This window comes from Pan troglodytes, chromosome 1, assembly GCF_028858775.2.
Source record: "Pan troglodytes isolate AG18354 chromosome 1, NHGRI_mPanTro3-v2.0_pri, whole genome shotgun sequence".
Lineage (NCBI taxonomy): Eukaryota > Metazoa > Chordata > Mammalia > Primates > Hominidae > Pan > Pan troglodytes.
In genome coordinates this window covers 203355191-203380741 of record NC_072398.2, presented here as the reverse complement: position 1 = coordinate 203380741, position 25551 = coordinate 203355191, and the positions used below count along the sequence as shown (strand labels likewise).

Here is a 25551-nt window from a genome sequence, read left to right as displayed (position 1 = left end):
AATAAGTGAGTTATTATTATTATAATTTTCCTCCTCTGCTTGACTATGAACTCCTCCTCCAGGGCAGGGACAGGTCTTATTCATGTTTGTGTTCCCAGGGTCCTCCTTAGCAAAGAGTCAATGCTTTGCAGAGTCAATGCTCAGTAATGATTTGCCAATTGCTGCAGTGATTCCCAGCTCCCAGATTCCTTCTCTGTCCATTCCCTTAGTAAGTCAGATGGTCAACAAACATTTTCTGATGGGAGAGGTGGGAATCTTTATTCCCTGCTCCCCTTGTTTCCACACGGAGGCATGTCAGCTTCCAGAGTTTCTCTAAGGGGAACGAGGGAGTGGGAAGATTCATCATCGCGCAGGTGCACTGCAGGTTGTTCAGCATCCCTGGTCCCTACCTGTAGGATCCAAACAAATCAAACTGCCTTCAAACCTCTCCAAAATCTCCCTGGGGGCAAAACTCCCCTAATGAGATCCAGTGAGTTAGACTAACCCTCAGGCCTCTTCTCTCTCCTCCCCTCTCTTCTGTCCTCTTTTGGAGAGTCTGACAGCTCCAGAGGGTCCACTGTGGTCTTCCTCCCTGCCCTGGCAAAGGAGGCCTAAGGTTGTCCCATTGCGCCTGTGATGAATGGCAAATCTGATGAACTCAGATAAAGAATTAGCAAACCTATTATACACAGATTGAAGGCCATATCAGCAACGAAGGGGACATTTTAATGTATCTTCAGTTGCTTGTCTTCTAAACTCATGTGCAGATGAGCAGTGGGACTCTGGGTGTTCTAAAACTCCACACCTTGGATGCCCCGTGCTTGGTAGGCATTAGGGCCCTCTCCAGCTTCCCCTGCTGCTGCCTGTAGCCATATCTGTCCGTTCACCCCCTATTGACCACCCCCGCTCCCAAAGGAAGGTTCAAGGGTATTTCATGGTTTGAGGATTCATATTGTCATTTTACTTATTTACAGAATCAATAAACCAACACATACACACTATTCAGAGAGGTGGGAAGTGCTCTGCAACCTTCTCCCTCAAACCTGGGCCCAGACCCCAGTCCTGGACCACTGCATCCACTCAGCAGGAAAGGGGTCCAGCCAAGACTTTTCCTGACTTTGTAACTTACAGACACAAGAGAATAGAGGGTAGAAGGGAAATTCTTGGCACTTGGACTAGAGTGAGATAAAAGGAGAGTAGGAAAGCAGTGATAGGAGAGAAGTGAGGGAGGTACATACGGTTTTATAAATAACTAGACAAGGTCTGAGCACTTTGGGTGGGGATGGAGTGAGAAAGGCTACAGGCATGTAGGGGCCTAAGTGGAAAAGGAAGAAATAGTGCTTGGGGCCAGAGCGGATGAGAGATCAGCTCTGGGCCTCCTTTTGCCCCATCTGTAAAACAAGTAGGTTGCCCTAGGTGGTGTCAGAGCAGCCACCTCCTCGGAGATGCTAGGACTCTATGGGGTTCTAAGCCAGCCTGGGGGCTTTGGAAGAATAGCTCTGGGGATTGGCAAGGACTGGTGGCCACCGCCAGAGAGGGTTGATGCCCGGACAGGCTATGTCTGATCCCCGGGCTGGTACTGTGGTTCAGCAGAGGTGAAGTAGTCCTCCAGGAAGGACTGCAGGTACTCGAAGGTAGGCCTCTCCTCTGGGTCCAGACGCCAGGTCTGTTCCATGGCCTCGTACAGGGATGCTGGGCAGCCTGGAGGGCACGGCATGTGGTAGCCCTGCTCCACCTGTTCCAACACTTCCCGTTTATTCATGCCTGAAGGATGGGTCTCTGTCAGTCAAAGGGACAGCCAGGTGGAAGCCCTTCCCCGTGACCATCCTCCATCCCAGCCCTACCCCTGGCGAGGCAAACCTGGGTAGGGGATTCGGCCCTTGGTGATGAGCTCAGTGAGCAGGATCCCAAAGGACCACACGTCTGACTTGATGGTGAATCTGCCAAAGAGGGCAGCTTCTGGGGCTGTCCACTTGATGGGGAACTTGGAACCTGGAGAGGATGGGGGAGCAGGGAAAGTTAGTGAGGGGGTCCCTGGAAATAGCTGGATTAAGAGAATGGGGTCTGGGCGCAGTGGCTCACGTCTGTAATCCCAGCACTTTGGGAGGCCAAGGCAGGCGGATCACTTGAGGTCAGGAGTTTGAGACCAGCCTGGCCAACATGGCGAAACCCTGTCTCTACTAAAAATACAAAAATTAGCCGGGCATGGTGGTGGGTGCCTGTAATCCCAGCTACTAGGGAGGCTGCGGCAGGAGAATTGCTTGAACCTGGGAGGCTTCAATAACCTGAGATCGCACCACTGCACTTCAGCCTGGGTGACAGTGAGACTCCATCTCAAAAAAAAAAAAAAAAAAAAAAGAGAGAGAGAGAGAATGGGGACTCTAGGGATGAGGATTTTGGGGATCCTGAGCACAAGGGTCTCTGGGCATAGTAGAAAGGACATGGTATCTAGTCAACACCTACTATGTGTCTAGTATAGTGATGGGCACTTTCCAAAAATCGCAATAATTCTTATCCTAATAACGGCCAATACTTGGCTAGCCTTTCCTGTGTGCCAGACACTGTTTTAAGTGATATGCATGCATTAACTCATTTAACCCTCCCAAAACCCCCATGAGATAGAGACTCATTTTACAGATGAGGAAAAGGAGGCACTGAGTAGTTAGGTAACTTGCCCAGATCACAGAGTTAATACCTGGCTGGGATTCATACTCAGGCATTCTGGCTACAGAATTCCCCCTGTTACACGCCATTGTCTTTCATTCAAGAATTATAGCTGTGCCTGTCACATAGCAGGTGCCTGGTAAACATCTGCTGATTTGCTGTTATCTGAATATTGTCACTTTACAGAAGAGAAACGGCAGCTCCCAGAGGTTAGGTGACTTGCCCAAGGCCACATGGCTGGTAAGTGGCCGACCTGGGATTTGAGCCCAGAATTGCCTCTCATACTACATCAGGATGGGGTGACTCGGGCGACCTGGAGTGAAGAAGGGTTCCTGAGTGCGTGGGGCCCCACGGAAGTCCCTTGTTGCATGGGGAGCTCTTGGAAGGTGGGGTGAAACAGGGCACCTTGGCAGGGGTTGTACTCATCGTCCTTGATGAGACGCGCCAAGCCAAAGTCTGCGATCTTGCACGCCAGCCGCTCCCCAACCAGGATGTTGGCTGCCCTCAGGTCGCGGTGAATGTAGTTCATGCGTTCCATGTAGGCCATGCCCTCAGCTACCTGGGGGACCATAGTGTGGAGAGATGGGAGCTCATGTGGACTCACAACACCGTGGCCTGTTTGAGGGGTGAGGGACCATTTGAAAAACCCACTTTCCAGAGGGGGAGACTGAGGCCCAGAAAGAGAGGCAGTACCTCTCAGGCACAGCTGGAGGCACAGCTGATGCAGGGGGCGGGGCCGCCCTCCCAGGCGTTTGAAGGGACAGAGAATTTGTGAACAGTTAATAGGTGGGAGGTCCGGGAGGTAAAGGCTGCTGGCCCAGTTACCTGGGCTGCCATGTCCACCAATTGGGGCAGCCTCAAATCCTGGCCCTCTGGGTTCTTGAGAAAATCCAGCAAGCTGCCTGGGAAGAAGCCAGAAAGTCAGCGGCAAAGCCCTACCCCGGGCCCCAGCCCCTCCTCCTCTCGCTTGGCCCCGCCCCTCAGCCCCTCCCACCTGGACCCGCCCCTCACTTAGGACCCCGCGGGTGCCTCAACCCCTCACTTGTCTCGTCCTGGCCCTGCTGCCAGACACGGACTCTGCCCACATCTCGTTTCTTCTGTTCCTTGGTGTCCCGGACACGACCCACCCAGACTCCGCCCCAGACCCTCCCTCATTCCCGATTCTGCCTTCGTTAGCCCAAGCCCTACCCGCCTAACACCGGAGGCACCGCGCCCCTCCCCAGCTCCCTAGTGGTCTCACTCGGCCCGGCTCCCACCTCAGCCCTCCAGTCGTTTTACACACCTGGTCCCTTAGTGGGACTCTGCCCATTGTCCCTTGTCCCTCACAGATCGCGTCCCAGGTCCCACGCCTGAAAACTCCCCTCTTAACTTCACCCCGAATCCCGCCCGACCAGGCTCCGCCTCCTGACCGTGACACATGAACTCGGTCACGATGTAGATGGGCTCCTCGGACACCACGGCGTACAGCTGCACCAGCTTGTCGTGCCGCAGCAGCTTCATGACCTGCGCCTCCTCCAGGAAGGCCTTCGGGGACATGGTGCCCGGCTTCAGCGTCTTCACCGCCACCTTAGTGCTGCCGTTCCACGTGCCTGCTCGGAGGCTGTCTTGTCAGGACCCTCTCCCCCGAGCCCAGGCCCTCGCCCCGGCCCCCGGGAGCTCCGTACCCAGCCACACATCCCCGAAGCAGCCGGTGCCCAGCCGGCGCTCCAGCGTGATGGAGCTGCGGCTGATCTCCCAGGCGTCCTTGGCCAGGCCCAGCGTCTGCGGCTTCATGATGGTGCAGGGCGCGATGAGCAGGTTGCACAGCCCGTCATTCACCTCTAGGGGAGGGGTCATGAAGTAGAGTCACAGGTGGGCCAGGACACCCCCCTCCACTCCTTATTCTATCCCAGCCTGGTGCCAGACCCTAAGATCAGTTATAAGGAACTAGGCCCCAAGTGAGGTCACAGGCCAGGAAGAAAGGCAACCCGATCCACTAAATAGGGGAACATGTTGGTGCCCAAGGAAGGGGGTGGCACCCAGAGGGAGAGATGATCCCTGTAAGCCTTCTGTAAGGACTGGGGGCCTCCCATAGGAGGTAGCCTCCAGCTGGGCCTTGAAGGATAAGGTGGGATTCTCACAGGTGGAAATGGGGTTGGGATTCCAGGCAAAGGTGTGGACATGAGGCCCATGGTCTTCCGTGGACCTCATCCTTGGCATAACCAATCAAGGCAGAAACGTGGGCATTGACTCCTGCCTTCCCTTCAACCCCACAGCCAATTCTCCACCAAGTCAGGCCTATTCTGCCTCCTACCCAGCTTCAGAATCGTCTGCTTCATCTTTACTCCACTGCCACCGATTTAGTCTGGCCTCCACCACCTCTCACCTGGACAACGGCCACTGCCTTCTAATGGACCCCTCACTCTGCCTTGTCCCCTGGCATCCAAGCTCCACCAGCAGCCAGAGTTTCTCACAAAAGTGAGACCAGCCTCTGTTACCCCCTGCTCAGGGCCCTGTGATGATGGCTCCCTGTCTGCCCACAGGGCAGTCCTGGTGCCTTGGTGGGGCATTCAGGCGGCACAAACACTCCATCAAGTTTCCACAAATTGAGGCCTTGAGGCAAGAAACTGGCCAATGCCTTGTTCAGTCATTAGGGGGTGCTGCTTGGTGAAGGACTGCTTTCCTCCAGAAGCTCACAGAGCTGGATCCTGGGCTGGCAGACCCCATCCTTGGGTTCTGGTTTCCGTCTGGCCAATACTGCTTGGTAGTCCCTTCCCTTCTCTGGGCCTCAGTCTCCCCATCTGGACAATGCTTTAGTTGGTTGGTTCAGGGATCTGAGGCCCCTGCCCTCACCCATGTAGTGCTGCACCAGCTCCTGCACCGAGTTGAACTGAACCCGTGTGGTGATGTAGTAGCCGCCCATGTCCAGTTTGCGGATCTTGTAATGCTTCACATGATCGCCTCTGGTCTGATCCCAGTCCCGGATGGACAGGGAGTAGGCACCTGTGGAGAAGGATCACTTTTGATTTGCTGTTCTCCTCTGCCCTAGTCTGGGAGCTGGGAGAGGCCCGACAGCAGCATCCCTAGGACCTGGTCCCAGTCTTGGCCTTGACCCAAGCAGCCTACCGCTCCTAGCCCTACCCCAATGGCTGGGCCTCCCAGTCGCCTTGGCGCGTGGCACCACCCCTACCTTTGGTGGTCTCGCTTTCCCGAATGAGAAAGGCCCCCTGGGGGTTGCCTGGTGAAAGCAGTTGCCTCTCTGCATCCTTTCTCCCAATCTTTCCAAAGTACCACCTGTTGGGAAAGGCAGGCAAGAGTCAGGTACGCTCTGCTCAAACCTCACCTCAGCCTCCTGCACAGTCACCTCACAAGTCAAGACTCCATTTTCCCCATGTGTACAATGGGGCTGGTACACCTGCTTCACATCCTGGCTGGGAGGATTACAGAGAAGGGGAGTGTAAAATGCCTGGCACACAGTAGGTGCCCAGCAAAGGTTAGCATCTCTTCTCGTTAGGTTTCTCTTGAATTAAAATTGCTACAATCCCAGTCATCAGGGTGCCATGGAGCCTCAGTTCATCTCACTGTAGCCCCTCTGTGCACTCATTTTACAGATGAGGAAGTTGAGGCTCAGAGAGGGAAAGTGACCTGTCCACAGGCTGGCTAATGAGCTCTACCTAAAATCCTCTGCCGCTCTCCCTAGTTCTTTTTTCACCACTCCAGTAATCAGATCACTCAGATCCTTCTCCCACCTCCACCTCCAAACTCTTTCCTCCTTTGGCCTCCAGAGCAGCACAGTCTCCTGCTTCTCTTCTCTCTGGCTGCTCCCGCCCCAGCTACTGCTCTTCCTGCACTCTCTTAGACTTGGATGTTGTCCTAAGTCTAAACTTCAACCTCAGGCCTCAATCACTCCTCTCCCTTGGGGATTCTTTCTGGGATTGAACCGTAGCCCTAAACCAACTGTGCAGGTACAATGGGGGAGCTGAAGTGACCACAGGTGCCATAGAAGACTCAGATGATCATGAAACTGGCCTGTGGCCATCTTGGGTTGAATTAAAGGAGCCTCGTGTTTTCAAACCAAGGGTGGTGGAAGTCTCAGTGGACCCTGGGAAGGTCAGTCTGCCCCTGGGTACTAGGCACAGTTCAGGAAACAGGGGAAGGCATTGGCAAGTGGTGTGTCCAGGAGGGCAGGCAGGAGGGGGACGGAGGAAGTGTTGAGGGACTGTATAGACAGGACACATTGTCAAGTTTTTTCAAAGCCCTCCCCCCTCCCACACGCATGACATTAGCTATTTCCTTAATAATCACTATAATAATAACACACATATTTCGTGTTAGGGTCTGCCTTAATACACGTATGTATTCACTTAATTCTCCTAACAATGTTGTGAGATAGCTACTATTGTTAACCCCCATTAGACAGTCAGGGCAGCAGTTGCTAGAACAGGAACCCAGGCTGTCTGCTTTAGGGCCTGTGCTCCTAACCACACTACCCGTAACCACAACACTGCACTGAGCACCTCTCAGTGCTTGGCGACACTGGCTCCAAGATGTGGACACAAGCATGAAGCTCCCCACAAACCTCCTGTCCTCTGCATAATTGTCCGTCCTCTCCTTCACGCCTCCTACCACCTCCCCAGACTTGGGCCTCACCGCACTTGACCTCTGAACCTCGCCTACCCGCTCCTGCTCAGTGATACCCACTTCCTGCCAGCAGCCTCCACCTGCATGCAGCCTCTCTATTCCAACAACCTCCAAACATGCCCACATTTCTCATTTCCCCAAAGGAAACTATTCTAAGTTCCATCTTGCCATCAACATTCTGCTGTATCTTCTCACCTTCCCTTCACTTGAAAAAGTGCTTCACACTTGGGTCTCCACTTCCTCACCTCCCACTCCCTCCCAGCCTCTGCTGTCTGGCCTCCGCCTCCCACCCTCACACAGAGAAATCTCTCACCAAGGTCACCCCCACTGCCAAATCCAGCGGTAGCCTCTGACACGCCCTCTCTTGTTTCCTGAAGCTTCTCCGCTCTCTCGGTTGTTCTGACTTGGCCTGGTCTGGATTTCCTCTCTTCTCCAATGGCTCCTTCTCCTTCGAGGGCAGCTTTCCCCAAAGTGGGGTCCTAGGGCCAACCTTTTGCACTCTCCACTCTCTTCCTTAACCGTCTATATAGCTTTTTAAAAATTTTTTAATTAATTAATTTTTTTTGAGATGGCGTCTTGCTCTGCCACCCAGGCTGGAGTGCAGTGGCTCGATCTCAGCTCACTGCAACCTCCACCTCCCAGGTTCAAGTGATTCTCTTGCCTCAGCCTTCTGAGTAGCTGGAACTACAGGTGCCTGCCACTACACCCGGCTAATTTTTGTATTTTTAGTAGAGATAAGGTTTCACCACATTGGCCAGGCTGGTCTTGAACTCCTGACCTCATGTGATCCGCCCGCCTTGGCCTCCCAAAGTGCTGGGATTACATGCATGTGTCACCGCCCCCAGCCCCCTCCTATATAGCCTTAATGATCATCTTTACTCTCATGAGTCCCAAATTTCTGCCCTAGCCCGTTGTGCCCTCTGCAAGGGCCACAGCAAACAAACTGAGGAGTTTTAGTAGCAATTAAGAAAAGGTGTCCCTTCCTCTGGGCTGATTCAGGGGCATGGATTAGCATGGGCTGGTTGCCTGCCATACAAAGCACAACCTAATCGAATTGCTGGCAGCCTCGTCCACCTGGATGTTCCTCTCCACAAACCACAATCCAACAAGTACCCCCTAGAACTCATGAACTTATACCTGCTCCTGTGTTTCCCGCCTTAGCAAATGGTGCCGTCATCCACCCAGCTCCTTAAGGAGACTTTGAGTCACCCTTGATTCCTCCCACTCCCCATAACCCAAATCAGTCACAGAGTCCTGGATTCTCACTCTGCAAAGTCTCTTCAATCCCTTCTTTTCTCATATATGTATGACATTTGTGAGGATAGATTTTTAAAAGCTTTTTGAGCCTCAGTTTCCTCATCTGTAAAATGGGAACAATAATAATATCAAGGGGCCGGACACGGTGGCTCATGCCTGTAATCTCAACACTTCGGGAGTCTGAGGCAGGAAGATCACTTGAGGTCAGGAGTTTGAGACCAGCCTGGCCAACATGGTGAAACCCCGTCTCTACTAAAATTATAAAAATTAGCCAGGTGTGGTGGCGTGCGCCTGTCGTCCCAGGTACTTGGAAGGCTGAGGCAGGAGAATTGCTTGAACTCAGGAGGTGGAGGTTGCAGTGAGCCAAGATTACGCCACTGCCCTCCAGCCTGGGCAACAGAGCAAGACTCTGTCTAAAATAATAATATCAAGGCCGGGCATGGTGACTCATGCCTGAAATCCCAGCACTTTGGGAAGCCAAGGTGAGAGGACTGCTTGAGCTCAGAAGTTTGAGACCAGCCTGAGCAACATAGCAAGATTCTGCTTCTATAAAAAAATATATAAAAATTAGCCAGTCATGGTGGCACACACCGGTAGTATCAGCTATTCAGGAGGCTGAGGTGGGAGGATCACTTGAGCTCAGGAGTTTGAGGCTGTAGTAAGCTAAAATCATGTCACTGTACCCCAGCCTGGGCATCAGAGCACGCCCCTGTCTCTTAAAAAACTAATAATATTAACGGTGTTATTGTGAGAATTAAGTGAACCAAGGCGATAAATACTTGCTGTAGTATACTTGCTCAAGTATATAAAGGTATTCAATGAATGATAAATTCCTGCCTCTTGGGCCAGGCCTTGGTGGCTCATGGCTGTAATCCCTGAACTTTGGGAGGCCAAGATGGGTAGATGGCTTGAGCTCAGGAGTTCAAGACCAGCCTGGGCAATATGGCGAAACACCATCTCTACTTAAAAAAAAAAATATTAGCCAGGCATGGTGAAAGAATCATCTGAGCCAGGGAGGTCAAAGCTGTGGTGAGCTGAGATTGTGCCACTACACTACACTCTAGCCTAGGCAACAGAGCAGGACCCTGTCTCAAAAAAAAAAAAAAAAAAAAAAAAAAAAAAAAAAAAAAGAAAGAAAGAAAGAAAAGAAAAGAAAAACAAAAAGAGAAAGAAAAAGAAAAATTCTTGCCTCCTTAATAGAATTAATTCCTAGTAATGCTCCCTTGCACTTTTTCAGCACTTTACAATTTTTTAAAGCTCATACACTGTTGTTTTCACTGGGAGGCAATATGTGTAATGCTTAGCAAATGCAGCCCAACTATCTGGGTTCATACATCAGCTCCACCACTCACTAGCCATGTGAACTTGCACAGGATATTTACTTTCTCTGTGCCTCAACTTCCTCATTTGTAAAATAGGATAGTAGTAATTTCTAACCCCGTTAATACACAGACAGTACTTTGAATAGTGCCCAGAACATAGTACATGCTCTTTAAGTATTATCTACTATTATTATTATCAGTACAATCTTCTTTTGTTCTCACAATGACCTTACAAAATTATTAGATAAGGAGACAGGCTCAGACTGGAGCAATGACTTGTCCAAGAGGTGGCCCTGGAGTCTGGACTCCAGGGTCCTGTCCATAGGGCTGGTCTTGCCCCAATCCCTACTTACTCTTCAGCCTGGATGGAGTCAACAGGGGCCACATAGTTGCTGGGAATGCAGCCAGTTTTTCCGGAGCTGAGAGACCGAGCCTCCCACCAGTCACCTTCACTGTAGGCACAGAACAGGGCATGGTCAGCAGCACCCCCAGCCCCCAAGGCACCCTGAGGCCAGGTGGAGCCACACAGGTCTGCAGAGATGAATCCTGCCAAACCCTCATCTTGGACACCCCCCACCACTGGGGCTTTTGTCTGCTCTGCCCCAGCCACTGCAGCTTCCCTGGGAGGGCTTGTCCCTGCAGAAGGAATAAGCTCGGGGGCACTTAGGGCTCTTAGCTTCTTCCTTGGGCTCCCCAGCTGGGCTGGGCTGGGGATTGGGAATACAGTGGACAGCTGACTAGGTCACTTCCCCACAGAAAATGGCTACAGATTTCCTTCTGGATAAAATCTAGACTTCTCAATGTGGCTTAAAAAGCCTGACAGAGACCAGGTGTGGTGGCTCATGCCTGTAATTCCAGCAGTTTGGGAGGCCCAGGCAGGCAGATCTCCTGAGGTCAGGAGTTCGAGACCAGCCTGGCCAACATGGTGAAACCCTATCTTTACTGAAAATACAAAAAATTAGCCAGGCGTGGTGGCTCTTGCCTGTAGTCCCAGTATCACTGGAACCCAGGAGGCGGGGGTTACAGTGAGCCAAGATTGCACCACTGCACTCCAGCCTGGGAGACAGAGCGAGACTCCAACTCAAAAAAAAAAAAAAAAGCCTGGCAGAATCTGCCTCTGCCTACCTCTCTAGCCTCTGTTCTCTCCCATTCTGCATCCCTTATTTTATGAACCACCTAAGGTGAACCACTTTGTGGTTTTCAGAAGTCATCATTTATTCTCATTCTCTCTCACTCTCTTCCTCTTTTCTTACCTCTTCCTTCACTGTCTACTCATTTTTATTTTTTATTTTTTAATTATTTATTTATTTTTTTGAAATGGAGTCTCCCTCTGTTGCCTAGGCTGGAGTGCAGTGGTGCAATCTCAGCTCACTGCAACCTCCGCCTCCCGGGTTCAAGTGATTCTCCTGCCTCAGCCTCTCAAGTAGCTGGGATTACAGGCATGTGCCACCACGCCCCACTAATTTTTGTATTTTTAATAGAGACAGGGTTTCACCATGTTGGCCAGGCTGGTCTCGAATTCCTGACCTCAGGTGATCCACCCGCCTTGGCCTCCCAAAGTGCTGGGATTACAGGCATGAGCCACTGCACCCGGCCATCTATTTCATTTTTATAGCCTCAGCTTAAAAATCATCTCCTCCAGGCCGGGTGCAGTGGCCCAACACCACCCCCCGCAACCAGCACACAGTTGAGGTCACCCAGGGTTTTTATTGTTATGTATATGTGTTCCCAACTAGGCTGGAGCATTCTGAGGCTAGGGACCAGGTGGGATTCCTGTCTGTGTCCTGCTCCCAGCCCAGGCAATGTTCTGACTAGGTGGCCTGGTCACTTACGTATTGTTCAGGATGTGGAACTTCTCGCCCTTGGTGAAGGTGAGGTCATCCTCAGTTCGAGCCTCATAGTCATACAGGGCAATGAACAGGGTCACCCCAATCCCTGCAGAGTCAGGGCTACTCAGCAGGGTAGGGCATGGGGCAGAAGCACCAAGGGGGCTGCACCCCAAATTCCTGTTCCCCAGCCAGGTGCTGCACCTCCCCACTCCTTTAGTGCTCCGATTCCCAAAGGCCTTTGGGGTCCAAGGAATTTCTGATTTGGTCTCCACAGCTTAGGACACACAACTTCAAGCCCATTCCTCCCACCATGGAGGATCCCCTTGTTGCCCACTCCTCCTCTTCCCCGCCAAGAAGACTTCCCATCTGGGAAGTGGCACCTAAAAGGGCAAGAAGTTTCTCTTTGTCACTTGCATCTGTCACAGGATCCTGCCCCTCTCAGACTGGGAGTAGAGCTTCTTGACCCTCCCCTGCAGACTGTGGTTTCTGATGGTAGGGCTGTACAGACTCCCTCAGCCCATGTGATCTTGAAAGCGGGGTTGTATCTGCCACATCCTCCTGGAGGCTCCTAAGGGCAAGTTCGCATCTCTTCTTCTTCCCTCAGTTTCTCCCAGGATCCAGGCAGCTCCTGCCTCCGACCCCTTGGACTCACCTGACACACCCCTGATGGTGCCACTATCAAGGAAGCCAGGGTTGATGGCCTGAGAGGAGAAGTTGCTGTAGTTGGGGATGTGGGCAAATGAGGATGCAGGCCGGGCCTTAGTGGGGTCAGGCCCATAGTGGTCTGCTGCCCCGTAGCTTCTGAAGTCCCCTTCCAGGCCAGCATCCTCCTTGGCCGTGGGCGCCGGCTCCAATTTCTTGCAGAACACACAGCCCATTCCAGGTTCCCTGCTACAGAATGGGGCATGCCTCACTCAAGGGCCCCTGCCAGGTGCACCACCCTGTGCACACACGCGCATGCACATGCTCATACGCTCATACAGGCATGTGGCTTTCCCTCTTGGGCCTAGATTGGGGTCCTCCCTGTAAGGGATAAAGGCGGAACTGGGCCACCTACTGTACCGTTCAGTCTGCCTCACAGTATGTCCCCCCTCAGTGCTTCTCTTCCCATTGGCTCATGTCTATATCTCTGGGGCTGGCTTTCTACATTGGGATATTGCTATGCTTATTTGCATATTTTTGCCTCCTATTGCTTTGCTTTTTTTGTTTTGTTTTGAGACAAGATCTCACTCTGTTGCCCAGGCTGGAGTGCAGTGGCACAATCATAGCTTGCTGCAGCCTTGATCTCCTGGGCTCAAGTGATCCTCTGGTCTCAGCCTCCCAAGAACTGGGACTACAGGTGCGTGCCAGTACCCCTGGCTAATTTGTTTGATTTTTAGTAGAGACAAGGTCTTGCTATATTGCTCAGGTTGGGTCCTATTGCTTTGATATGTTGTGTTTCTGTGACTCTTTCAGTGTGTTTGTACATGTGCGTCTTTGTGTGTCTCTAAGTATGGGTGAGTTTGCCTGTGTGGGTATGCGTGTGTGTGCAGCTCTTTGTGGATGTCTGTCTGTGTGTGCAGGTTTGTGTGTATATGAGAGTGTATAAAAGTCTCTGTGTATGTGTTTGGCTGCATGTGTATATGTCTGTAAGACCGTGTTTGTGTGCATGTGTTTCTGTGTATGTGTGTGCCTGTCTGTGTGAGTGGGTGTCTCTGTGTCTGTGTGTCTATGAATGTGCACCTATCTCTGTGTGGGAGCAGTGTGCCTGTCTCTGGATGTGTGTATCTCTGCATGTATGTCTATATATCTGCGCATGTTTGTGTGTGAGTGTGTGTGAGGCTGTGTGTCTGCACCTGGAGAGTCACTGCAGAGGGGGATCAAGGCCATTTCCTGTCATGGGTCCAGCCTTCAGCCTCTCAAGCTGCCTCATTCTGGCTCCCCCATCCGTTACCTAGCAACAGGGTCCTTGTAGGAGGAGGGGGCTGTGAGGAGTTGTGGGGTTCAGGAAGGCCTCCCCCACCCTGTTTCCTGACCCTGAAAGCCCTCAGTCTACCCCACTCACCCCTTAGGCCCCTACTCCTGGGTCAGTGGGGCTGCGGCATGATCCTTGGGAGGGGTCAGAGACCTGAGGGTGAGACAGAAGGACAAGGAAGATGAAGTCTCTGCCAATGTTTCTGTCAGCAGCTGCCCAGCTCCTGCCCTCTTCAGGAAGCCAGAAGGCCTGGGCTCTGCCCCAGCATGACTTCTGCCTTCACTTTCCTTCCTATCACCCCTGGCACACTTACACAACCCCCCTCACATAGGGCAAACCACCCACACCAGCTCTCTTTCACACTCATACTCACCTGACCCACCAGCACAGTCACACAATAACACTCACAGCATATATTTGCATGAGTGTGCGTGCCAACCCCATCACACGCCAATACAGGCTCTAACAAGCCCCAGCTCACAATAGCACACACACATACACATGCACATATACATGTGGTGCCTGCCAGGTTAACAGACGAACACACTCAGACACGCATGATTTTGTACATTATAATCATCTCTCTAACAGGATTTCTATCAAGCCATGCTCAGCTCCCTCACAGTCCCCAGTCACCATCTCCTAAAAACCAGTTCTTCCGGCCGGGCGCGGTGGCTCACGCCTGTAATCCCAGCACTTTGGGAGACCGAGGTGAGTGGATCACAAGGTCAGGAGTTCGAGACCAGCCTGGTCAATATGGTGAAACCCCGTCTCTACTAAAAATACAAAAATTAGCCAGATGTGGAGATGGGCGCCTGTAGTCCCAGCTACTTGGGAGGCTGAGGCAGCAGAAACACTTGAACCTGGGAGGTGGAGCTTGCAGTGAGCCGAGATCGCACCACTGCACTCCAGCCTGGGTGACAGAGCGAGACTCCATCTCAAAAACAAACAAACAAACAAACAAACAAACAAACAGAAAACAGTCCTTCCTCTGAACCCTGCTGTGCTCCCAGCCACCCTAGGGTTCCATGTGGTGGCTGAGTGACAGTGGATACCTGCCTCCGGAGCTCTCCTCCTATCCCCATACCAGAGAAAGGACCAGGTCAGAAGCTGGGGCTACCAGAGTACCTTGGGAAGCCCCACAATGAGCCAACCCTTTTCTGGCAGCGGTATCCTCTGAGCAACAGGGCAGGAGGTCATTGAGCAAGGGTCCCCCACACCCTGCCAGAAACTTTGCCATTGCAACACTCAGAGAGGAACCGACTGGTGAGAGGGCTTGGTTTCCTAAGAAGTGAGAAGAATGGAGAGTTTAGGGTGGGGCCAACCTTGTGAACCCTGATTTGCCCCAGAGGGGCCCCAAGGTCCTAGAAGCAAGGGCCCCCAGCTTCTCTCTCTCGATCCCCAGTCCAGTCATCCTTACAGATATTCTGTTCCTCTTCTCTCTGGGTCCTATCCTTCCTACCTAGCACCACTCACCTCTTCCAGAAAGTCTTCCTGGATCCACCAGGTCCAGTTGCCTGGCTGATGGTTCCGTCACATCAGTGCTTTGGTCTCCACCCTAGCCCCACCTGCCCCTCTCACCCTTTGCTCTAAGTGATCTCTCATGTGTGTGTTGGGTGGGGGTGGGGGCATCACACCCATGTGGTGAACTGTGGGGCGGGCTGTGGTGAGAAGCCTGCCCTAAAATAGCCCCTGTTCACTGGGCCCTGCCTGAGACCTTTGCCCCGGGACCCCTCCCTGGGATGAAACCACTGTGTCTAAAACGCCCCAGGATGCTACAGGGCTAGTTCTATAGAGCCAGGGCAGAAAATAGAGGTGGAGGACTGGAAGCCATCCAGGGCCCAGCGGGAGGGATTTCAGGGACTGGTGAAAAGAGATATGGGGCTGATACAAAAACAAGGGTGAGGCCGGGCACAGTGGCTCACACCTGCTATCCCAGGACTTTGGTAGGCCAAGGCAGGATGATTGCTTGAGCCCAGGAGCTTGAGACCAGCCTGAGCAACATAGGGACACCCCGTCTCTACAAAAAAAAATTTTTTTTTAATTAGCCAGTCCTGATGGCACCCACCTGTAGTCCCAGCTACTCGGGAGGCTGAGGTGAGAGGATTGCTTAAGCCTGGGAGTTCGAGGCTGCAGGAGCTGTGATTGCACCGCTGCACTCCAGCCTGGGAGACAGAGTAAGACCCTGTCTCTATTTTAAAAAGAAAACAGAAAAACCAAGGGTGAGAATAAAGCCTTCTCACAGGAAGACACACATACACACCTCAAATGGCGCACCATGCTGATACCCAGATCCACACAGCCCTTCAGACCCCTTCTCAGTTGGCACATTACCTCAGCTGCCTCATGCACAGGCTCCAGGCTCCTCTGCACAGATTCCTAGCACAAACATCTTCTAGTGTACACACACCCCATATACACACACCTCCAGCCCTCATCCGTCTGCACATAGATGTGCATGCGCGTGCACACACACACACACACACACACACCCCCTCTATAAAAGAATAGCAAATACAAAATTTATAGCACTTACTATGTGCTGGCCACTGCATAAGCACTTTACCTATATTATCTCATTTTATCCACACAACCCTATGATTTAAGTATTATTATTATTATTAATTTATTTATTTTGAGAGGGAGTTTCACTCTTGTCACCCAGGCTGGAGTGCAATGGCATGATCTTGGCTCACTGCAACCTCCGCCTCCTGGGTTCAAGCCATTCTCTTGCCTCAGCCTCCTGAGTAGCTGGGATTACAGGCGCCCAACACCACGCCGGGCTAATTTCTGTATTTTTAGTAGAGATGGGTTTTCACTATGTTGGCCAGGCTGGTCTTGAACTCCTGACCTCAAGTGATCCTCTTGCCTTGGCCTCCCAAAGTGTTGGGATTACAGGCGTGAGCCACTGCACCCAGCCTAAGTATTATTATTATTGATGAGGCAACTGAGGCACAGAGAGGTTTGGAAACCTGCCCAGGGTTGGCCAGTCACAGTGGCTCATATCTGTAATCCCAGAACTTTGGGAAGCCAAGGCAAGAGGATTGCTTGGGTCCAGGAATTCGAGACCAACCTGGGCAATATGGCAAATCCCATCTCTACAAAAAATACAAAAATTGGCCAGGCACGGTGGCTTACGGCTGTCACTGCACTCCAGCCTGAGTGACAGTGAAGCTCTGTCTCAAAAAAAAAAAAACAAAAAAAACCCAAAAAAACTCCAAAAATTAGCTTGGCATGGTGGCACGTGCCTCGAGAGGCTGAGGCAGGAGGACCACTCAAGACCAGGAGATAGAGGCTGCAGTGAGCTATGATCATGCCAGTGTACTCCAGCCTGGGCAACATAGTGAAACTCTGTCTCAAAAAAGAAGGCCACAGACATGATGTATCCTGGTGTTTGGCTCCAGAATCTGAGCTTTCAAGCATTTCTCTCCATTGCCTATCACAGATACAGACAGATGCAGCCATTCCTGCTAGCATGCACAAATGCGGATGCCCCCACACTGTCCCCCTGCCCCCCATGTAGGGACACACACACACACACACACACACACACACACGCACAGACACACACAGATATACACAGCCCTCTCCGGTGACATGGACCCACATAGAGCTCTCCTCTATAGGAGAACATAGACTTATACAATCTCTCATGTTCACACACAGATACAATGTTGCCACTTCCAATAATACCCACGTATATATTGCCACAACATATCTATATCAGATGGAGGGGATCCCTGAATTCTGCATGCCCAGTATGGCTGGAAGGGAGAGACTATCAGCATCTGAGAAGGAAGCTCTGTGGGCTCAGGAAGAGCCCTGGCAGGGCTGACAGTGTCGTCAGCAGGCAGAGGTAGGCAGCTCTTGGGTCTTATCACTTCCAAACTTGATGCAGACCAAAGCCCTGGCCAGGCCTGGCTCTCAGGGGACCAGTATGCTGAGGGGTCAGGGGATGTAGGGCACAGGGTATGACATCTTCATGGCCCAAGGCAGGGAGGGGCCACACTGCATGTAGCCATGTTCATGCTGTTTTGTCAGAGGAAAGAAAGAGATGGGGAAAGACAGAAAAAGGAGAGGCAGAAAGAAAGAGAGAGAGAGGCAGAGTTTGAGAGATACAGGGAGATAAAGAGAAAGAGCCAGACAGACAGAGAGACAGAGAGATAGAAGGAAGAGACAGAGACAGAGAAACACAGCGTGGTATGCTGGTAAACTGACTCTCAAAAAAAAAAAGAAAAGAAAAGAAAAGAAAAGAAAAAGCCCTGATTTTTCACATTTTCTGATTTCCATGGTGTAAATATTCCCACAATGGCTGATTTAAAGCTACCAAAGTGACTTCCTGAAAGCTGGGGTGGAAGAGACACACAAAATGAACTCCCCTGAGCCAGTAACTAGCTGGCTCCAGCACACACTGCCAGAAAGAAACAGAGACAAAGAGACAGAGGCAGAAATGAGAATTAAGGAGAAAGAGTAACCGAGAGACAGAAAGAGATAGAAACAGAGAGAGGCAGAGATGAAGAGAAAGAGAGAGAGACAGCTAAAGAGACAAGGAGGGAAAAAGACGGAGGGAGAGCAGATTGGGTTCACTCTGCTCAGACATCTGCATGAAAATAGCCCTAGGACTCTTCATCCTCCTCTTGCTCTGATCTCTATGTGCCACCAATTCTTTGGAGAGTAATTTGACTTCCTAGAAATCCAGGTGGCAGTAAAAATGAGCTAATTTATTAAACAGTTACACAGTGACTAGCATCTTGCCAAGCAATTCCCAGTCATGGTCTTATTTGGTGAACCTATGAGGTGGGTTTATGACTACCCTTATTTTACAGATGAAGAAACTGAGGCACAGAGATGTTAAGTAACTTGCCCAAGATTACATTGTGAGTAAAGGATGCTAAAATGCAATGCTGATCAACTTGTTGCCAAAAACCACTGTAACCACTAGTCCATTCTGTAATCCTAGTAGAAGCAATAATGCAAGCTTGTCCATCCCATGGTCCATGGGCCATATGCAGCCCAGGACAGCTTTGAATGTGGCCCAACACATATTAGTAAACTTTCTGAAAACATTATGAGATTTTTTTTGTGATTTTTTTTTTGAGATGGGGTCTCACTCTGTTGCCCAGGCTGGAGTGCAGTGGCACAATCTTGGCTCACTGCAACCTCCGCCTTCTGGGTTCAAGTGATTCTTCTGCCTCAGCCTCCTGAGTAGCTGGGACTACAGGCGCGCTGCCAACACGCCTGGCTAATTTTTTGTATTTTGAGTAGAGACGGGGTTTCACCATGTTAGCCCGGATGGTCTCGATCTCCTGACCTCGTGATCTGCCCGCCTCGGCCTCCCAAAGTGCTGGGATTACAGGCATGAGCCACCGCACCCGGCCTTTTTTGCAATTTTTTAAAGCTCATCAGCTATTATTAGGGTTAGTGTATTTTATGTGTGGCTCAAGACAATTTTTCTTCTTCCAATGCGGCCCAGGGAAGCCAAAAGATTGGACACCCCTGCAATAACGTGTGTCTCTTAAGGAGCACCTAGTGTTCTGAGCCCTGTGCCTCATGCTCTAAATCCTTGATACAGCAGGCAGGGCGCAGGTTGGGGGAGGGAGGGGCGCAGGAGAGAGAGAGAGAGCCATATCTGCCTAGATTTTCTCAGGCAGTCGCTGAATCTGAAGAAGCCAGGTCTCTCTTTTCTCAGCACTGAACTTCGCTGCCTGCTAATACCAGAAAGGGGGCAGCTCAGAGAGTAGCCACAGCATCATTCTGGGCACTTGGTTCTGTTTATAAATATGTCTCTTGAACATCTGGTTTACAGGAGTCGCCTCCGAGATCCCCATCAGGGTCAAAATCAGGTTACAAGTATCAAACTGAGGTCCAACCCTGGACCGCAGTGCTCCTCACTTCAACATCTGCCCTGTGGCCCTCCCCAGCTCCATTCTTCAGTAGCTCTATGACCTTGGATCTTTGACATAAGCCTCTGAGCCTTAGTTGTTGCATCTGCACCTTCTGAGTAGTTGTTGTGAGGGCTTCATGACATGTGGCTCTTGCCCGATGTGCAGTGGCCAAGTGTGACCAATAACCAAAACCAGAATGGCCCCCAGGGACCATTTACCACTCCACCTTCTCTTTTGCATAGGGGGAAGTTACTTTCCCAGGATCACACAGCCAGACAAGGGATTCAAAGTCAGGACTATTAATTCAAGTCCAGAGTTCTGTTCCCTCCCCCACTGCTGTGTTCTCCAAAGCCTGAGCAGGAGATCATGCTGTTCCTAACTAGTGAATGTCATACTTCCGGTCGAACACACCACCCCTGTCATATGGCAGCTGGTCACCCAGCAGGGAGGGACCCTGCCTCCCACTCACCCCTACTGCTGGACATAGGAACCCCAGGTCCACCCATCCTTTTTCGAGGCCCACACTTCCCAAAGCTATGCCAGTTCTTTGATGTAGACACAGGATGTCCTGCCCCCGCAACCCTCACCAAGTATCTGTGGGATCTAGAGGCAGATTTAGGCTCAAATTCTAGCCTGCCTGACAACTAGCTTAAGGCATTGGGCAAGTCAGTTCATCTCCCTGAGCGGCAGCATCTTTGCCTATAAAATAAGAATACAAATGTCCACCTCCTGGGGTTGCTTCTCAGCATCAAATGGGGTCACATCACTGAAAGCATCAGACATACAGTAAGTGCCCAGTGAACTTTCACTTCCCTCCTTTCCCTTGAGGAAGGTCCTCTGTGGCAGTGACGGTGTGGGACCAGAGGGTACAGGACTAGGCAGGGCTGAGAAGAAAGAGAAGTTCCCAGGGTGAGGTGAGAGGGCTGAGCTGGCCCAGCCGCCTGGGGGATTTCATCAAAAGGGAACTGGGACTTTGGGCAGGGGCAGGAAACCACCATCCTGCAAGAGTTCCGGCTTCTCCTCCAGGCTCTGGGCTGGCCGGGGGCAGGCCAGGGCTGGAGGGTCAGGGAGCAAGGCTGAGGTCTGCAGGTGACTCCCATCCCACTGTGCCGCATCTCTCACTAGGCCCTATCCCTCAGACCGGGCGGGCTTCCATCCCTCACCCCCAGTCCTCTCACCGAGACCCTCCACCTGGCTGAATGCCAGTGCCTTTGCTGAGGCCCCCACTGCTCATTAACTCCCTTTCTTTCTTTCTTTCTTTCTTCTTCTTCTTCTTTTTTTTTTTTTTTTGAAACAGTGTCTCATTCTGTCGCCAAGGCTGGAATGCGATGGTTCGATCTCGGCTCACTGCAACCTCTGCCTCCCGGGTTCAAGCAATTCTCCTGCCTCAGCCTCCTGAGTAGCTGGGATTACAGGCGTCTGCCACCATGCCCAGCTAAATTTTTGTATTTTTAGTAGAGATGGGGTTTAGTCATGTTGGCCAGGCTGTTCTTGAACTTCTGACCTCAGGTGATCCACCCACCTCGGCCTCCTAAAGTGCTGGGATTACAGGCGTGAGCCACCGTGCCCGGCCTTCATTAACCCCCTTTCATCTCACACCATCCTTTCTTGAGGCCTCGAAACTGCCTCCTGAAGAAGACATACCCACCCAACCCTGTCTGACTACACCACCACCGTGGTGAGGCCAGGTGTGTGCAGGATCGGGGATGGCCTTTACCCTCCATGTGGTCCCGAGGCCATCAGCAGTTTTTTCCACGTCTTGTGGGTAAAAGTGGTTTTCCACCTGTTGCTGAAAACCACCCACCAGCCTCTAAAACACAGCTCTTTAGATGCCATCTGGCCTGGGACTCAGGATTTTCAGGAGATGGAAGCCATGGCGGTGGGGGGCGGGGGTCCAGGGGCAGCCAAGGGATGGGAGTCTAGATTTCACAGTGTGGCCAGACAGGAAGCCCCCTCTCTGGTCCCTCAGGGGAGTGGGGCGGTGAGGGGGACATCCTGCCTTTTCCCACCTTAGGTCAGCCCAGTCTGCTCTGCGTGGGAAGAGCCCTGGCCCCTACTTCCCCAGCTCTGGGGTTCCCTACCCAGCCTCCTGAGGTCTGGCCACTTCCTTTGCCACATCAGCCCCAGGTGGCTGCAGAGAACACCCAAACATCCACTCATATGCTCAAGGGTTCATGCTCATTCACTCAGAGCCCAAAACATACAAACACTCACACCCTCACTGGAGGAGGGTGTGAGAGCACCTACTCACTGGAACAGGAAGTAGTCATGAAGCCCCTAAACCCCACACCCTCCTCCCTGGAGGGTACATGAAACTTGGTAGGGATGAGGTAAGGATTCAGGCCTCAGCTCAGGCTACATCAGAGACGAGATGTCCTGGACTTCTGGTCCCTACTGTTGGCCCTGCAGGTTGCCAACTCCCAAACCTCCATCTTCCCATCTGTGAAGTGGGAACAGGGTCCTGCTCTCCCATCATCACTACAGTCGGAAGGATGCCAAGGACATCAGGGCCCCTGAGAGTACACACCCGAGGGGCGGCCAACTGGATGCAGCACCAGAGAGGGTGTGAGACAGATTTCAACTCTGCTGACCTCCCCAGTATGGGCTCTCATCAGAGCCATAAACTATTTAGACGCCAACTGTGTGCTGGTCCCTGGAGGCCCTGTCAGTGCGAGCTGGGCAGTCTGGTCCCCCTCCATGCTTTTTGTTGTTGTTGTTGTTTACAGACAAAATCTCACTCTCTCATCCAGGAGCTCTCACTGCAGCCTTGAACTCGTGGGCTCCAGCGATCCTCCGGCCTCAGCCTCTGGAGTAGCTGGGACTACAGCAGGTGCCACCACTTCCAGCCTTCTGGCTAACTATATTTTTTTGTAGAGACAGGACGGGGGTCTCCCCGTGCTGCCCAGGCTGGTCTCCTCTGCATGCTTTTGAGAAGGTGAAGGGGAGGCTCGCTGAGTCAGGGATAGCCCTTAACCCTTCAGGACGCTCAGCAAAAACTGCTTTCTGCACCTGATTCTCGTGGGGGAAGAGTGGACACAAGGATCATTTCTCACCACATTCCTCAGATGAGGAAAGTGAGGCCCAGAGAAGCCCTGTAACTTGCCTACAGTCACACAGCAATTAAGGGCCCAGTCTTGCTAAGAACCCAGGTCTCTCAAACAGCAGATCCTCCACCCCAGGATCCCTGAACACAGCGGCATCGCCTCCTACCTCGGTCGGGAAGCCCACCCCCCACCCACCAGACCGAGGATTCAAAAAGGGGGCGAAGGCGGAGAGCAAAGGGGGCTGCGCCCACCCGGAGCCCCGCGGCGGCCCAGCGCGGCCCGCCCTCTCGTTGCCTTGGAGGCAGCCCCTGCGGGCACTCGCGGTCAAAGGCAGGATTTCCGTCGGGGCGGCAGCAATTCCCGGATCCCGCGGGGAGCGCGGGCCGAGACCGCCGCGGGCGCGGAGGGGGCGCCCGGAGAGGCCGGTCCCTGCCGAGGGCGGGGACTTCCCCAGGAAGCGGGGACCCACGCCTCGCGCGCCGGGCAGGAGTCCCCTGCAGCCCGGAACCTACCGCAAGGGCGGGCCGAGAGGGTCGCGGGGCCGCGGTCGCGGCCGCTAACGTTACCCTGCGGGCTGTGGGCTTCACCCCGACTTCGGCCGGCTCGGAAGAGGGGAACTTCCTGGACCCGCAATTGCACCCCAGGTTCTCCGTCCTCCAGAAGTCGTTCTCCTCAACCCCCTTCCCGCCAGCTCCCTCTCCTGTTCCCTCCAGCACCCCCACCCATTTCCCCTCTCCCGGACCCATCAGACCCGTCGGCTTCTCCCCAAAGTCCCACTCTCACGATCCCTTCAGTTTCTCCCCCAGACCCTCCTGGGGATTCCCCTTAGTCCTTCTCCCCCACCTCAGCCCCCTTCCTAAACTCTTATCAGTCCCCTCCATTTTACCCACTAGACCTTTTTGGGGGTCCCTTTGGTCGGCTTCCCCCGTGCTCCCCTCCGCCCTCTCCCCCAGGTTTATCAGCCTTGCTTTCCAGGTCGCCCGTTTTCCTCCTTAGGCCTTTTTGGGCTGGGGTCCCTTTGGCTGTCACCTTGCTCAGGTGTCCCCCCACCCCCAGGTTCAGGCTTCTCTTCCCCTGTACCCCCAGTCCTCTCTCCAGAGCCTCGAGGGGGAGGGCACTGCTTGACCTGCCCAGTCCCCACCCGACGCTGTCGCTTACCTGGAGCCCAATTCTGCCCGGCCCCGGGGTGAGCCAGCCGGGGCTCCAGCAGCCGCGAGTGCCGGCGTGCGGGGGAGAACTGGGGTGCTGCCCGCCTCTGACCGCCGCCCCTGCTGGGCAGGGAGGAGGAAGCCGCCTCGGACTTCTCTTATTGCAGTCACGGCCGGCGGGCGGTGATGGTGGCAGGGAGACAGTCACGCCCTAGCCCCAAGCCAGCTCCCCGCAGCGAGGAGGCGCCCCCAGATCCTAGGCCCACCCGCCCCCACCTTCCTCCTCCCTGGTTTACTGGAGGTCGGCTCTGTCACCCTCCAGACCTGAGTCCCCAGCCCGGCCTTCCCAAAAGCCCCCTCCAAAAGCGCAGTTTCAGCACCCCCAAAACACCTGCTCTTTTAGGATCATTGAATTGGAGGTTAAGAGGGGCTTTTCTCCATCACTGAGGACCAGATCGGGACTGGCCTTACGCGAGTTCTCACAGCCAGTTGACTTCAGACTACTGTCACCAGAGCCACTGGACATGGATCACATGGACCCTGTCAGCATGCCTTCCCTTCCTCAGGGGCTGAGCACTGGGGACACAGGGCTGTTAAGGGTGGTGAGCAGCAGAAGACCCTTCCCTTAGGAAACTGCCTTTCAGAGGAGTGGGAAGGGTGTCAGCCTCCCCCAGGCACCCAAGTTTTAGAAAAACTGAGTAACTGGCTGGGGGCAGTGGCTCAGCCTGGAATCCCAGCACTTTGGGAGGTTGGGTGGGAGGATTGCTTGAGCCCAGGAATTCCAGACCAGCCTAGGCAACATAGGGAGACACCATCTCTACCAAAAAAATTTTTTCTTAAATTAGCTCGGTGTGGTGGTGTGCACCTGTGGTCCCAGCTACTGCAGAGGCAGAGGTGGAAGGATCCCTCGAGTCAGGCAGGTCGAGGCTGCAGTGAGCTGTGATTGAGCTACTGCACTCTACCTTGGGTGACAGAGCAAGACCCTGCCTTAAAAACAAAAACAAAAACAAAAAAAGAATGTGGGTTTTGTTGCAGAAAATGACTTTAAAAAAAAAAAAGAAAGAAAAGGCCGGGTGCAGCGGCTCACGCCTGTAATCCCAGCACTTTGGGAGGCCGAGGCGGGCGGATCACGAGGTTAGGAGATCAAGACCGTCCTGGCTAACACAGTGAAAGCCCATCTCTACTAAAAATCAAAAAATTAGCCGGGCATGGTGGCGGGCGCCTGTAGTCTCAGCTACTCAGGAGGCTGAGGCAGGAGAATGGTGTGAACCCGGGAGGCGGAGCTTGCAGTGAGCCGAGATGGCGCCACTGCACTCCAGCCTGGGCGACAGAGCGAGACTCCATCTCAAAAAAAAAAAAAAAAAAAAAGGAAGAAAAACTGAGTATCTTAGAACATGTGGAAAAAGATTTTTAAAAACAAAAAGAGACACGGTAGCATCCTCTATCAGTTCCAGTCTCTCTGTCTGATAGGGATCCCTGACCCCTCCTCAATCTGGGGTTCAGTCCCCACTCCCACCACTGTTACTTCAGCCTTAAAGCAAGAACCCGGAATATCCCTCCTGGTCCAGGAGAGGAAGAGGTGTGGTGGGGAGGGCTGTTTGGTGGGGAAGGATGTGTCTGTTGGGATGTGGTGAGAGGCAGGGAGAGTGTGCGTAAACACAGAAGTGTGTGTGTGTGAGAGAGAGAGAGAGAGAAAGCAATGACATGATGACTTTGCTTTTGGAATCAACAACTAGGCCATGGTGTGCAGGCAAGTGTGTTTCTTTGTATGGGCAGGGGCATGTGGGGATGTGTGTGTGCATGCGTACACATGCTCAAGTGTGGCCCAATGTGCCTGGGGTAACAGAGT

At 52.8% G+C, this 25551-nt stretch overlaps 1 protein-coding gene across 4 annotated transcripts; it reads right to left on the bottom strand.

Annotated features, from left to right (window-relative positions):
* Positions 1–917: 917 nt before the first annotated feature.
* On the bottom strand, positions 918–24165 carry FGR (FGR proto-oncogene, Src family tyrosine kinase). Of its 4 annotated transcripts, XM_063783915.1 has the most exons (14): positions 23713–24028; positions 15694–15816; positions 13716–13778; positions 12324–12562; positions 11675–11777; positions 10196–10294; positions 5813–5916; positions 5476–5625; positions 4308–4463; positions 4053–4232; positions 3469–3545; positions 3049–3202; positions 1840–1971; positions 918–1743 (listed from the first exon to the last, which is right to left on the bottom strand). In XM_063783915.1, exons 4-14 carry the CDS (start codon positions 12547–12549, stop codon positions 1535–1537), a joined length of 1590 nt encoding a protein of 529 aa, XP_063639985.1. In that variant the 5' UTR covers positions 12550–12562; positions 13716–13778; positions 15694–15816; positions 23713–24028; the 3' UTR covers positions 918–1534. The 4 variants fall into 4 exon arrangements, with proteins under 4 accessions (XP_063639985.1, XP_016812730.1, XP_063639986.1 ...); XM_016957241.4 differs by lacking the exon at positions 15694–15816 and having other exon boundaries at positions 23713–24165; XM_063783916.1 differs by lacking the exon at positions 15694–15816 and having other exon boundaries at positions 11675–12051; positions 23713–23990.
* Positions 24166–25551: the final 1386 nt, after the last annotated feature.